Source organism: Erpetoichthys calabaricus, chromosome 4 (genome assembly GCF_900747795.2).
Source record: "Erpetoichthys calabaricus chromosome 4, fErpCal1.3, whole genome shotgun sequence".
Lineage (NCBI taxonomy): Eukaryota > Metazoa > Chordata > Cladistia > Polypteriformes > Polypteridae > Erpetoichthys > Erpetoichthys calabaricus.
In genome coordinates this window covers 193,100,547-193,114,845 of record NC_041397.2, presented here as the reverse complement: position 1 = coordinate 193,114,845, position 14,299 = coordinate 193,100,547, and the positions used below count along the sequence as shown (strand labels likewise).

The 14,299-nt window shown below is 41.3% G+C and overlaps 1 protein-coding gene across 2 annotated transcripts in view; it reads right to left on the bottom strand.

Annotated features, from left to right (window-relative positions):
* Window positions 1–14,299, bottom strand: part of LOC114650466 (solute carrier family 15 member 1-like) — a 73,376-nt gene that overhangs the window by 31,630 nt on the left and 27,447 nt on the right. For both annotated transcript variants that reach the window (XM_028800116.2, XM_051926277.1), the window contains 4 exons: window positions 13,680–13,770; window positions 9,213–9,296; window positions 4,856–4,938; window positions 4,373–4,459 (listed from right to left, as the gene is read on the bottom strand). In XM_028800116.2, the coding sequence (XP_028655949.1) occupies window positions 4,373–4,459; window positions 4,856–4,938; window positions 9,213–9,296; window positions 13,680–13,770 (345 nt within the window). The remainder of the gene's footprint in view (window positions 1–4,372; window positions 4,460–4,855; window positions 4,939–9,212; window positions 9,297–13,679; window positions 13,771–14,299) is intronic.

Genomic DNA, 14,299 nt, shown 5'->3' with positions numbered 1-14,299 from the left:
TTTTCAGTGGGACATTAGAGGCACAGAGCAGATTTCATTATTAGCTAAAGTAGGAATTTTGTTTGGTGCTTTACTCAAATATGTAAAGGTGTCTGCAATTATTTTTTTATAAGCATGAGAAGATGGACTGCAACTTAATTAGTGTGTGTGACTCCAGCGCCTGATTAAAGTACCGGGTAAGGTCATTAGGGTGGAACAAAAATCAATGCAACAATCATATGACAATATGATTCTTAAAAACCTCAAATCCTCAATGATCCCACACACCCACTACATCATAAATTTAATATTAGCTCTGTGGCAGTAAACAGATTCTTAAAACGTTGAATAAAAACTTCCAGATATAACAGAAAACATTTGTGCCTCACAGCAATTAGGCTGAACAGGTAACCAGAATTTTCTTCCATCAATGACTTTCATAAGCACCACTGTATAAATGGGCAAAACATTTTTTAGCATTTGTATTTGTATGTGCAGGTATCACTATAAAAATCCAGTAAAAATGCATTACATTAATCATATATTTTTACAGTAAAAAACGAATGCACGTACATTTACATTTCAGCATCGTCTTTGGAGTCAATATCAATTCATGGCTTTAATATGCAAGACTCTATTATGAGTAATTGTTGCACTGCCATAAACTCTCAAAGGTACAGAATTCTAAATTTACATAAAGTAAATATATTTGCATAAGGGAACGCCCCCTTTGCAGTAACACTGCTCATTTTTCCTTATAAATCTCATATTTTTGCCCTTTGAGAAACAAACATTTAATGGTGGTTATCAAAATAGTTTTTCAATGTTTTTTGTGGTTATGGAAACTAACCATAATTGTGTTATTTTCAAAATACTCGGAAATTTTGTTGGTTATATCAGAAAAGCATTGTTTCCTTCTCCACTGGACAACTTGAACAGCATTCCGTAAACGATGGGTTACAGCCAATGACTAAAATAACGGTGTGTTGACATTTTTAAATTCTTTACTGTTATTAAATGTTAGGTTAAACTCACATAAAGGAATGAAAAGTGCACTGTAGGGATGCAATAACTTAAAAATTACATCATTGAATTTTTGAGCATGAATTGTTTTGATTTGTCATAATTAGAAAATGTAATTTAAACAGAGGGAGAAACAATTTAACGTAACATTAATGATGACAGAATGATAATTGTTAATTGCATTAATCTTGCTGAGACAAACCACACCCTGCTCTATGCTCCTGACAGGTTTTTCTCAGTTAAACAATTGGCAGCTCAGTTGTTAGTCATTTAGCCATTAAATTTTAGACAAATATTGTACAGTGTTTGTAGGTTTAGCATATATATGCACATTGGTGTTCAGATATATGTGGTTCCCTATACTGTATTTCTCCTTTCTTGGTTTATTATAATTAAAATCTATGTAAATGTAAATTTATTCTTGATGCACAAATCAAATCAATTTCCTTACATGGGATAATAAAATTAAAGTTGAGTTGAGCTGAGTTGAGTTGTTGACTGGTGGTGTCGGACTGACAAGTGCCAGCATGGGGTGCAGGGTTGACGTCAGTTTTGCTCCCCCTTCCAAATGGCTGTGATGATTAACATGGAGACAGGTATGTTGATTTTCAGTAAGTACACACACACCGCTCCGGGAAGCTATGAAGATCTAAAAAGCTGCAATCTAGGCTGCAAGAACGTTGTTGCATTCAATATAAACTTCTCATAATTTTTAAGGGCCTTCATGGTCTGGCCCCCTGTTATCTACAGTTTTTTCCTTATTGAACCCATATTTTTTTCCATCATTGCTCTTTGATTCTGTACTGTTAACCATCCCACTATGCAGACTATGAGTGACATGGAGCTTTTAAAGTATCAGGCCCAGGGCTATAGAATGTCCTGACTTTGAAGCTTCGTACTTGTACCTCACTTTCTGTTTTTAAATCTAAACTTGAAATTTATCTTTTTAATAATGCTTTTTGTTGATTTTGTTAACTTTGTGTATACATTGGCCTGTTTAATGATATATTTTAATCTTTTGTAATGGCATACAGTGCCCACGGATAACTTGAAAGGTGCTGTTAAATAAAATGTATTATTATTAGCTTCTCTTATTTCCATTTTGTTTCTTACTTCAGCTTCAGATTTCCCTGAATAAGATAAAATAACTGAAGTTTTCTTCTCCGAGACAGTGGATACATCTGAAGTACATTAGGTAAGCTGATTTGTGCTTTTTAATGAAATAAACTACATTTTTGTTTATCATGGTGCCAGAGAATGGTGATGTGTTCGATAGTAAAGAAGAATTTCATGGTACCCTATACATGTCCTAATATCACTATGTCTGTCCACAGCGATAAAAAATGTATTGCTCAGGAAGGGATAAAGTGACAAAGTCAAAGCAAAACGCAAGACGATAAAGTAGTTGGAGCAGCAAGGATCATAACTACTAACGTGGTATCTAGAGTACAATGGTAAGGGAAAACAGGAGTCGAAGCTCACAGAAGTCGGGTTCCTAAAATCCCTGACGTTTTTATTAGGGTTTGATTTTCCATTCACTTTTTCCTTACAAAAAGCAATCCTCCTTCTTATATAGCATAGCGGCAACTGGCATCAGATGTTGGCAGTCATGCATTGACAGAGTGTGGCTCTGTACATGACAATCGTTTCAACAACTAAAATGTTTTTTAAAAAAAGTCTAAATCAAAAAAAATTAGAAAGAAAGTAACTATACTACAGAAAAACTCCAATAACAAGGTTAGGTTCTTTCGAAATCTGACATTCTAGCCAATGGACATTTACACTTTAGACATGCCATGCCTGCCAGGGGCTGTCTATAGCATTATTATTTTTTTTTCAACAATATGCAGAGGTCCATATAAAAAAAAATTTAAAATTAATTCTCTGTCAGCACAGCCAAGGAGCAGTGGAATCCCAGATTAGTTTATGTGAATTTGGGGTCTACTATATATAAGATACAAGAGGTTTATTGTCAAATATACAGTAAAAAACACGTTAAAACCATGTAATGAAATTCTTACTTTGCTTGCTCACCTTCATATACAAAGACAGAAAAGACAAAAGAAGTATAAAAATAAATAGCAATTACAATTATAAGATTACAAAATAAGGTGCACAGTGCCTGATGACATACCGCTGCAGTCAGTACATTTATGAAGCTATGAATTATAGTTTGGATTGACTTTAACTTTTAGCATTATTGAGGAGTCTGATTGCTTGGGGAAAAAAAACTATGCGTCAGTCTTGTGGTGCGTGATTTCACACTCATGTAGTGCCTCCCTGAGGGAAGCAGCGTGAAAAGCGTGTGTTGAGGATGCGTATTGTCTTTAATTATGTTGCACACCCTCCTGATGACCCTACTAGTGTAGATGTCCTATAGGGAGGGGAAGGTTGCTCCAGAGATGTGCTGTACAGTTTTAATTACATGCTGAAGTGCCTTCTTTTCCTGCAAGGAGCAGTTACCGTGTCATACAATAATAGAGCGGGTGATGACACTCTCTATTTGTACCCCTGTAAAAATTGGGGAGAATTTTGGTTGGCATGCCAAATTCCTTCAACTTCCTCAAAAAGTACAGTCTTTTGTGAGCTTGGTTAATGAGTTGTTGTGTATTGTAAGACCAAGTCAGGTCCTCGCTGATGTGGGTTCCAAGGAATTTGAAGATTTTTTACTCTCTCCACCTCATCCTCACCGATGTAAATGGGAGTGTGCTGCAGCTTCCTCTGCCTTAGGTCAATAATCATCTCCTTGGTTTTATCTGTATTCAGGGAGAGGTTGTTTTCCTGACACCAAGCCACGAGTCGTGCCACCTCTATCCTATATTCTGTCTCCACCCCCCCAGTAATCAACCCTATGACTGTAAAGTAAGCATTAGTGCAAACCTAAACATTCACTTACTGCTGCTACACAAGGCAAAAATTTACATCTATAAGTGGACAGTTGGAAAGAGGTACGTAGATGTATGGCACAATTTTTTTTTGGTGGTGTGACATTTGACATCAACAGTTGAATGCAGACTTAACTAGCTTACTTAGATGGATTTAGTGAGACTTGGAGGGCAGAGGTATGGAAAGTTAGCAATGTTCTCTGAAGTCTAATAGCCAGGGCTTAGGAGGAGTTGACAGTCAGGGTGGGTGTTCTTCTGCAGAGAGAACTGTCATACTTTATAGCAGTTTTTTTGAGCTTACTGTATATCATTTACAATTCATTCCTTTTTTTTTTTTGCCTGACTTTGCCTTTGGTGCAGTGGTGTGAGACAAGTTATGAAAATTATCCACGTGAAGGGTGCTCTGCAATAAAGAGTTATTTTACTTTTTCCTTGAGGGCACAATGACATAATTACATCACATTTACAAGTAACAAGGTACCTACATCATACTTTTCATCTGCCCAGTCCATCCAGTGCTCTCTTTTGGGGAACTGCTTGCTCCGGTGCCTCCATCTGTTCTTTAGGGCAAACTGTAGTGAAACAGAAAATGGTGGCACCTTAGCATAAAAATTAACATGCCACATTATAACTCAAGAGCAGTGACAACAAAAGTGAAAGGGTACATGACCTTCTTCCAGGGTGTACCTGTATAAGGTGAAGTACTGGGAGCCATGAATGTGCTGAGGAGGACAGCATTTCATTTCACTTAATTTAAATGTAAAATGCCGTAATTATAAGTAATAAATATGTGAAAGAGCCCGGTGAGCAATTGCTAACCAAATGAGTCTGATGAATTGAATAATCTTTACATTTCTTACAATGTGTGAAAAATCAAGAATTCTGGTAAACCAGTGAGATAAAAAAGTGTACATGATATCACCATTCTGAATATGTGAGAAACAAACAACTGGACCATGTTTACTTACCCCGATACATTTGGTGACTTTAAGCATTACATTACCCTGTGGGGACACCTTTTTATACAGGCCGCTGCCAGCAAGGAAAACAACTGCAGAAAAAATAAAAATCAAAAATTAGCAAGTGGAGAACTCATTTTTGTCCTCTACCCTGTTGCCCTTTACTCTTTCTCTTCAAACAAACCATTGGTGCCTTTGCCTTGCCCCTCTTCAATGAGAGAAGTACCATTTTGGCCACTTTAGTTGTGATTCATGGATCAGAACATTAGGACGCTCAAACAATTGTGATGAGAACAGGCCACTCAGCCCAACAAGTTTACCAATTCTGTTCACCAAGGTTGTCCAAAGTAACATCAAGTCGAGCTTTGTAGGACCCTAAAGTGCTACTCTCTACCACACTACTTTGTAAATTATTTCCATGTGTCTTTGGTTTCTTGGTATGAAGAAAAACGTTCTAACATCTGTGGAAAATCATCCCTTAAGTTTCCAATCATGTTCCCTGTGCTCTTGTTAAAGAAATTACTTTTCAGCAATGGGTGGGATCCACAGTACTAGTTCCTTTCATAATTTTAAATATTGCAATCATGTCACCCTTTGATATCTCTTTTCTTAAAGTGGAAAGGTTCAGCCAATGACTGGTTTCCCCAATCTCTCCTTACAGCTCATAACCTCCAGCGCCTGAATTAGCGTATCTGCTCTTCTCTGGACTTTCTCCAATTGTGTCTTTTTGGTAATATGGAGACCAAACCTATATGCAGTACTCCAGGTGAGGCCATACTAGTATGTTATATCACATAAGCATAATCTCTCTTGACTTGTACTCCACACATCAGGCTATAAAACCTAACATACTATTAGCCACTTTGATTGTTTTTGTCTGATGTCTTGATGTTGATACGATTCCCGGGCCCTTCTCATAATGGGTACTTTCCATTTCAGAACTCCCATTGTGTATTCAAATCTAACATTTTCTATCTCTTTACATTTACTTAGATTAAATTTCATCTGTCACAAATCTGTCTAGCCCAAGTTCCTTTGTAACAAGTTAGCTGATCCTACATTATCTGCTCTTCAACATAGTTTGATATTGTCTGCTATATTTGCAATTTTCTGGTTCTTAGGAATTTTCCAGTGTACAGTGACTATGCATCAAGGGTTTATGCAGTATATTTACTCTCTAATCACCTTGAAAACTGAAAGTCATCTGGTGCCAGTGATTTGTTAGATTTCATCCATCCATTGTCTCCCGCTTATCCGAGGTCGGGTCGCGGGGGCAGCAGCTTGAGCAGAGATGCCCAGACTTCCCTCTCCCCGGCCACTTCTTCTAGCTCTTCCGGGAGAATCCTGAGGCGTTCCCAGGCCAGCCGGGAGACATAGTCCCTCCAGCGTGTCCTGGGTCTTCCCCAGGGCCTCCTCCCGGTTAGACGTGCCCGGAACACCTCACCAGGGAGGCGTCCAGGAGGCATCCTGATCAGATGCCCGAGCCACCTCATCTGACTCCTCTCGATGCGGAGGAGCAGCGGCTCTACTCTGAGCCCCTCCCGGATGACTGAGCTTCTCACCCTATCTTTAAGGGAAAGCCCAGACACCCTGCGGAGGAAACTCATTTCAGCCGCTTGTATTCGCGATCTCATTCTTTCGGTCACTACCCATAGCTCATGACCATAGGTGAGGGTAGGAACACAGATCGACTGGTAAATTGAGAGCTTCGCCTTGCGGCTCAGCTCCTTTTTCACCACGACTGACCGATGCAGCGCCCGCATTACTGTGGATGCCGCACCGATCCGCCTGTCGATCTCACGCTCCATTCTTCCCTCACTCGTGAACAAGACCCCGAGATACTTGAACTCCTCCACTTGGGGCAGGATCTCGCTCCCAACCCTGAGAGGGCACTCCACCCTTTTCCGGCTGAGGACCATGGTCTCGGATTTGGAGGTGCTGATTCTCATCCCAGCCGCTTCACAGTCGGCTGCGAACCGATCCAGAGAGAGCTGAAGATCACGGCCTGATGAAGCAAACAGGACAACATCATCTGCAAAAAGCAGTGACCCAATCCTGAGCCCACCAAACCGGACCCCCACAACGCCCTGGCTGCGCCTAGAAATTCTGTCCATAAAAGTTATGAACAGAATCGGTGACAAAGGGCAGCCCTGGCGGAGTCCAACTCTCACTGGAAATGGGTTCGACTTACTGCCGGCAATGCGGACCAGGCTCTGGCAACGATCGTACAGGGACCGAACAGCCCTTATCAAGGGGGCCGGTACCCCATACTCTCGGAGTACCCCCCACAGGATTCCCCGAGGGACACGGTCGAATGCCTTTTCCAAGTCCACAAAACACAGGTAGACTGGTTGGGCAAACTCCCATGCACCCTCCAGGACCCTGCTAAGGGTATAGAGCTGGTCCACTGTTCCGCGACCAGGACGAAAACCACACTGTTCCTCCTGAATCCAAGGCTCGACTATCCGACGGACCCTCCTCTCCAGGACCCCTGAATAGACTTTTCCAGGGAGGCTGAGGAGTGTGACCCCTCTGTAGTTGGAACACACCCTCCGATCCCCCTTCTTAAAGAGGGGGACCACCACCCCGGTCTGCCAATCCAGAGGCACTGTCCCTGATGTCCATGCGATGTTGCAGAGGCGTGTCAACCAAGACAGTCCTACAACATCCAGAGCCTTGAGGAACTCCGGGCGTATCTCATCCACCCCCGGGGCCCTGCCACCAAGGAGTTTTGTGACCACCTCGGTGACCTCAGTCCCAGAGATGGGGGAGCCCACCTCTGAGTCCCCAGGCTCTGCTTCCTCATTGGAAGGCATGTTAATGGGATTGAGGAGGTCTTCGAAGTACTCCCCCCACCGACCCACAACGTCCCGAGTCGAGGTCAGCAGCGCACCATCCCCACCATATACAGTGTTGACACTGCACTGCTTCCCCTTCCTAAGACGCCGGATGGTGGACCAGAATCTCCTCGAAGCCGTCCGAAAGTCGTTCTCCATGGCCTCCCCAAACTCCTCCCACGCCCGAGTTTTTGCCTCAGCAACCACCAAAGCCGCATTCCGCTTGGACTGCCGGTACCTATCAGCTGCCTCCAGGGTCCCACAGGACAAAAGGGACCGGTAGGACTCCTTCTTCAGCTTGACGGCATCCTTCACCGCCGGTGTCCACCAACGGGTTCGGGGATTGCCGCCACGACAGGCACCGACCACCTTACAGCCACAACTCCGGTCAGCTGCTTCAACAATAGAGGCACGGAACATGGCCCATTCGGACTCAATGTCCCCCACCTCCCTCGGGATGTGGTCGAAGTTCTGCCGGAGGTGGGAGTTGAAGCTACTCCTGACTGGGGGCTCTGCCAGACGTTCCCAGCAGACCCTCACAACACGTTTGGGCCTACCACGCCTGACCGGCATCCTCCCCCACCATCGAAGCCAACTCACCACCAGGTGGTGATCAGTTGACAGCTCCGCCCCTCTCTTCACCCGAGTGTCCAAGACATGTAGCCGCAAGTCCGACGACACGACCACAAAGTCGATCATTGAACTGAGGCCTAGGGTGTCCTGGTGCCAAGTGCACATATGAACACCCCTATGCTTGAACATGGTGTTCGTTATGGACAATCCGTGACGAGAACAGAAGTCCAATAACAAAACACTGCTCGGGTTCAGATCCGGGGGGCCATTCCTCCCAATCACGCCCTTCCAGGTCTCACTGTCATTGCCCACGTGAGCATTGAAGTCTCCCAGCAGAACGAGGGAGTCCCCAGAAGGTATGCCCTCTAGCACACCCTCCAGGGACTCCAAAAAGGGTGGGTACTCCGAACTGCTGTTCGGTGCATACGCACAAACAACAGTTAGGACCCGTCCCCCCACCCGAAGGCGAAGGGAGGCTACCCTCTCGTCCACAGGGGTAAACCCCAATGTACAGGCTCCAAGTCGGGGGGCAATAAGTATACCCACACCCGCTCGGCACCTCTCACCGGGGGCAACTCCAGAGTGGTACAGAGTCCAGCCCCTCTCAAGGAGATTGGTTCCAGAGTCCAAGCTGTGCGTCGAGGTGAGTCCGACTATATCTAGCCGGAACCTCTCAACTTCGCGCACTAGCTCAGGCTCCTTCCCCTTCCCCTTCAGAGAGGTGTTAGATTTCAGCATTTTTAATCTAAACGGTACTTCTCCCTCTATAATTTCCAAGTCACCAAGCACCTCCTTAATAGTCCCTGTTACTTTTGGGAGGTTATCAACTACTTCACATGTATAAACTTCAATAAAATGCAAGTTCAAACATTTCTATTTTACTCTCTTTATATTCTATATCACCTTTACCTTTCACTACTACTTGACAGCACTTTTAAAACATTAGGAGGACTTACGTAGGGCAACAAGCATCAGTGCAGCTGGAACTCCAAAGGCTAAGGGGTAGCACTTTTGCTGTGTGTGGATGCCACACTCCTGACCTGTAATCAAACCAAAAATAGCATTAAAAAACAAGCCAAACTTTTATAAAAGCAGCCTTTAGTTATATCCTAATGTATGGAAATGCACAGAAAAGGCTAAGATGTTTTTGCGGAATTACTGTAGATGACAACAGCCACTTAGCAATAAACTGAGATGTAAATAGCACTACAAAGCACATAAACTAATGCAAAGGCAGGGGCTGATGTATCATCAGGGTGACCTGGGTGTGTGCACAGGGGCCCGTTACGGCAAGAGGCCTCATCACCAAACAAAGTTCGAGGAAGTGATGGAGCATTAAGCTTGATGAAACATTCAAGTATCCACAAGCTGAAATGATCAAGAGGGACGAGTGATCAAGTTCTGAGCCAAAATCAAAAGTGAGAAATATCACTCTGCATTAAAAGACCTGGGGGCCTCATGTATAAACGGTGCATATGCACAAAAATGTTGCGTACTCCCATATCCATGCTCACATTGCGATGTATAAAACCTAAAGTTGGCGTAAAGCCACGCACATTTTCATGCTACATTTTCACGCTAGCTCAAATCCTGGCGTACACAAGTTCTCAGCTCGGTTTTGCAAACTGGCGGCACCCAGCGTCAAAGCAGTGCTTTTGTTCCAGTGTGGTTTCCCTTTCTTTTTTAGATCCACATCCCTGATGCGGCTTTATCATATACACTGAAATTAACCACATATTGTTTATTAGTTTAAGGCATCTGATTGTAATAAAATTGTAACAATATAATGGTCCATGGAATGGCCAAACTATTCCAAATACCATAGTTTTAGTATTGTTACTCTCACTGTACCTTCTTCTTCTTCTTTCAGCTACTCCTGTTAGGGGTTGCCATAGCGGATCATCTTTTTCCATATTACTCTCACTGCACCACTCGGAGTATTTATATCACTGAATCTGATTGTGAAATCACAGCTCTACAGCAGCTGATCGGAAAGAGAATTATCGATATACAGCATCTAGCACATGCTGCCTATTTGAACTGCTCTCATATGGCAAACGCTTCAGAGCCTTTCCTGTACGGACCTCGCGGTTCAGAAACAGTTTCATCCCAAGAACTATAAACGTAATCAATCAGTCCATCAAGTGCTCCTTGTAGAACTGTTTATACTTATAAGGTCAATTACCTCACTGTAAACTGCGATACATTTATAATGTTGCACAACCTGCGCCACTTTATAAAGCGTGTATTTAAATATGATGACGATATCATTTTTAAGATGAAATGCAGCAAAATATGCCTATTACATTATACAGATAAAATGTTAACATTATTCAAATAATCTATATTTTTAATAATTAAACATGTGAGGACACAATGTCGCAGCGCTAGCAAGGAGCTGGCTCCCTGTTCAGTGATTGTTCCTACCTTGCACTGTATTCTAGCTGGGACTGGCGCAACACTGGATGGATAGATGGATGGAATAATTAAACATGTACTATGAAGATATTTCAATGTTCCTTAAACGTTTTGAAGAATCGGCATTCTAAGCTTACAGATGGCTTAACGTCTATTACTGAGCTGATTGTGTGGTGATTGGGTATATGGAGAAAGAAAAGGAAGGACAGGAATTGGGGGTTAGTACGTTTGAAAGAGACAGTACTGTTGCAAGCATCTTGCATGAGGCATGAACAATCTCTGGACGAGGCGCCAGCTCATCACTATCACTGTGCCACCATGTTCCCATGTTTAATAACATGCTTTAATTCCTATCATCATGAAAATGATATCAAGTATACATCTCAGTATTTAAATTATTCAGAGAGCTGTAATATCATAAATGTAATGGATTTTGTGTCCTGTCGGAGGAAGAGAAAGCCCGTTTAAGAAGCACATAGTGATTCACACACATAGAAGAACAAATACAATACAAAGCATTTGATGTGCTACTTTAGTTACAATGGGATTTGAGAAGCTAGTAAATTAAATGATTTAAAGATGAAGTTTATGATGTTCTACTTTAATGACAAAATAAACTATGTGATTAAAGTGGAAATTTCAAGATTAAAGTTGACATTTTGAGCTTTTTTCCCACTGTTTCCCTATTTTGTTTTCTTTTCTCTGTACTCTAATAAGCTTTCATATGACACTCAGACGATGGGCTACGACTTGCCTTTTCATGGTGACTTTGATATCTGACAACTCCTTCTTTTATTTCGGGCACTGTGAGACTTTGTGAACTTGAGCTTTCGAGTTTCTCCGACACTCTGTCACTCGATCAACTTCCTTTTGTTGTTTATACCACTGTGTAAACCAACAAATAGCGCATTTTTCCTTGCCTCCACTTGGTATTTGCTGAAATTCTTCTATTTTACCCTGTGCTTTTGCCATTGCCTTTTCACAGAACGCTGAGCTTAAGGGCTATTTATATTGATTTGCATATTTAAAGAGGCGTCATTCTGGGAGGAGTTTGGGGAGTGGCAGCAGGCGCGTGCACATGTGTTACTTTTCACGCTGACCGGGATTTATGTAGCGTAAGAACGTGGAAGTTGGCGTACACACAGATTTATATATCTGGATTTTTTGTGCATACAAACTTTTCTGCTTTTGTCTGTACGCCATGTTTTAGTGTGAATTCTATGCACAGAGTTATGCATGAGGCCCCTGATGTCCTTGCACTGCGTTGTTAAAAGTATGATCAACTCTGTTAAGGAGCTAAGTCACCCAGGGGCCTAGTGTAAAGGTTAAAAACTGGAACAGACTGCCTTGTGTAATGAATTGATAATTACTTTTGCTTATTAAACTTAAGTGTATGTGTTTACCATTAAAGTCGATAAAACTCCTTTTTTAGGAAAATAAACATATAACATTAACATATGTCAAAATTTTGCATTTTCTTCAATAATATAATCCAGGGGCCCTCAAGATCAATTGTGAAGGGATATATGTGTTCATCATGAAGTGCAGTATCTCCTTCAAAAAATATTTGGAAAGAAATGGAAGAAAAGGATGGAGAATAATGAAGCTGCTAAGCTCAACAAATCGCTTGGATGACATTCTCAGAAACGAAAAAATTAATATATAAGAATAACCTGACATGGCAGAATGAATCAATTAGCCATACAATGAAGTATGTTCTGTTTTTGGCAGAGTCTGGCTTCTAACTAAGAAACTGTGTTGGAGCAAAACCCAGCAGACTCTTGAGGACCTCTGAAATAATCAGTTTAAGTAAGAAAGAGGATGCCATCCAAACCCCTGTCTGATGTTTGCTTATCACGTAGCCAAAAGGTGAATGAGCAGATATGACGTATGAAAGTTTGGATTATCCATACATACAACTAATATAACATTTTTAGCAATACAGTACTTCCTAAACTGTACTGGTATTAATATATGAATATATAATCATCGTGAGTGGTGTGGCATGGCAGCACAGTGACTTGTGTGGCTGTCTCACAGTTCTGAAGTCTTGGGCTTAAATCGTGGTACTGCCTTTGTGGAGTTCACACATTCTGTCTGTGTTTCCATGGGTCCTCCTTTGAGTTTTCCAGTTTTTCTTCCATATCACAAGGTTGAGTAGAGATTCCAAACTGGCCCGGTATGAGTGAATGTGTGCAAGTGACTCTACCCTACAGTCAACTTCTGTCCTGTGCAGGCTTTGTTCAGGCAGTTCTGCGAGGTTAGGCTTCAGTCCTTGTGACCTTGAACTCAATTAGCAGGTTAGAAGATGGATAGATGGTTTATGAAAAGGCTGTTTGCCTCTAGTGCTATTCAAATGGTTGTAACTTACATGCTTTTATTAAGTCCAATTTTGACTTGAGTCTCATACAGTCAAAAACTGTAGGTAATATTTGACTAGGCTGACTACTATATTTTAGTCATTTATATTATTTTATAACCATCTCTTTGAGCCCTGTGTACATATCTGGACATCAACTTATGAGAGACTTTTTGAGGTTAGTAAGTAAGTAAGTAATTTTCATGCCAGTTATACTTGTACATCCATACTGCCCTAAACAACTATATTAACTGAATATACCATTCAGATCAGCCCACACAATGTCACTTGTAATTCTGATAAGTATTCTGAATGTCCAATGTCTACAGGAGTTTTATCCCAAATTCCTACGATGGTGATGGATGACCCGAGAACAAGGAGACAGTGTGCAAGCATCAAGGTCAGGACCACTGGATGTAAACTTAATGGGCTTGAGGTGTGTTTAGTAGTGTGGAATATGAAGATCCCTTGTCACAGTTTGTCACTTTTTGCTTTTTTTTCATCAAATAACGTAGCACCTCACATACATAAAATTTAATAGTGTAATAGCCAGGAAAAAAAAGGTTTTAGTGAAGTTAGGCTAGACATGCGTAGGGAAAACAGAAAAGAGTTAGGAGTAGTTAAGAGTTGGGTCAGACATTCATACCTCTCAGGATTGGCGTGATCACAGTGGACAGAAGACTGCCAGCATTGATGGACAAGTAAAAGATGGAAAAGAATCTGCTCCTCTGCTTTTCCTACAATGACATACCAACAATCTTTAATAAAACAAGGAGGATTACCTAAAATATCAAGTACTGTACTGCGCAAAAGAAGCAGTAAACCTTTGGCCTTTGCTGTTCAAAAATGAAATAAGATTATCTTTAAGTTGTTTCCTGGAAAGTAACATATAGACTTTGAAGAATCACTTCATACTTTTTAACTATATATATATATATATATATATATATATATATATATATATATATATATATATATATATATATATATGCGTATCCTTATTATTTTATTTACTTCTACCTTTTACATGCCTTTAGTGACAGTTTATTGAATTAAGAGATTTAGAAAATGAACGAATGATTTAATTAGGTTTTCTTGCCTTCATGGTTAAAATTACAAAATTCTTGGTGCCGGGCAATGGAGAAACCTTTTTATAGACGTTCTCTGTCTTATCTTCTTTTTTAATGAATTTTATTAATTAATAATGTTAAGACTTGGCCTCTAGCCTATTACTTGTTACTATCTTCTTCTTCTTTCGGCTGCTCC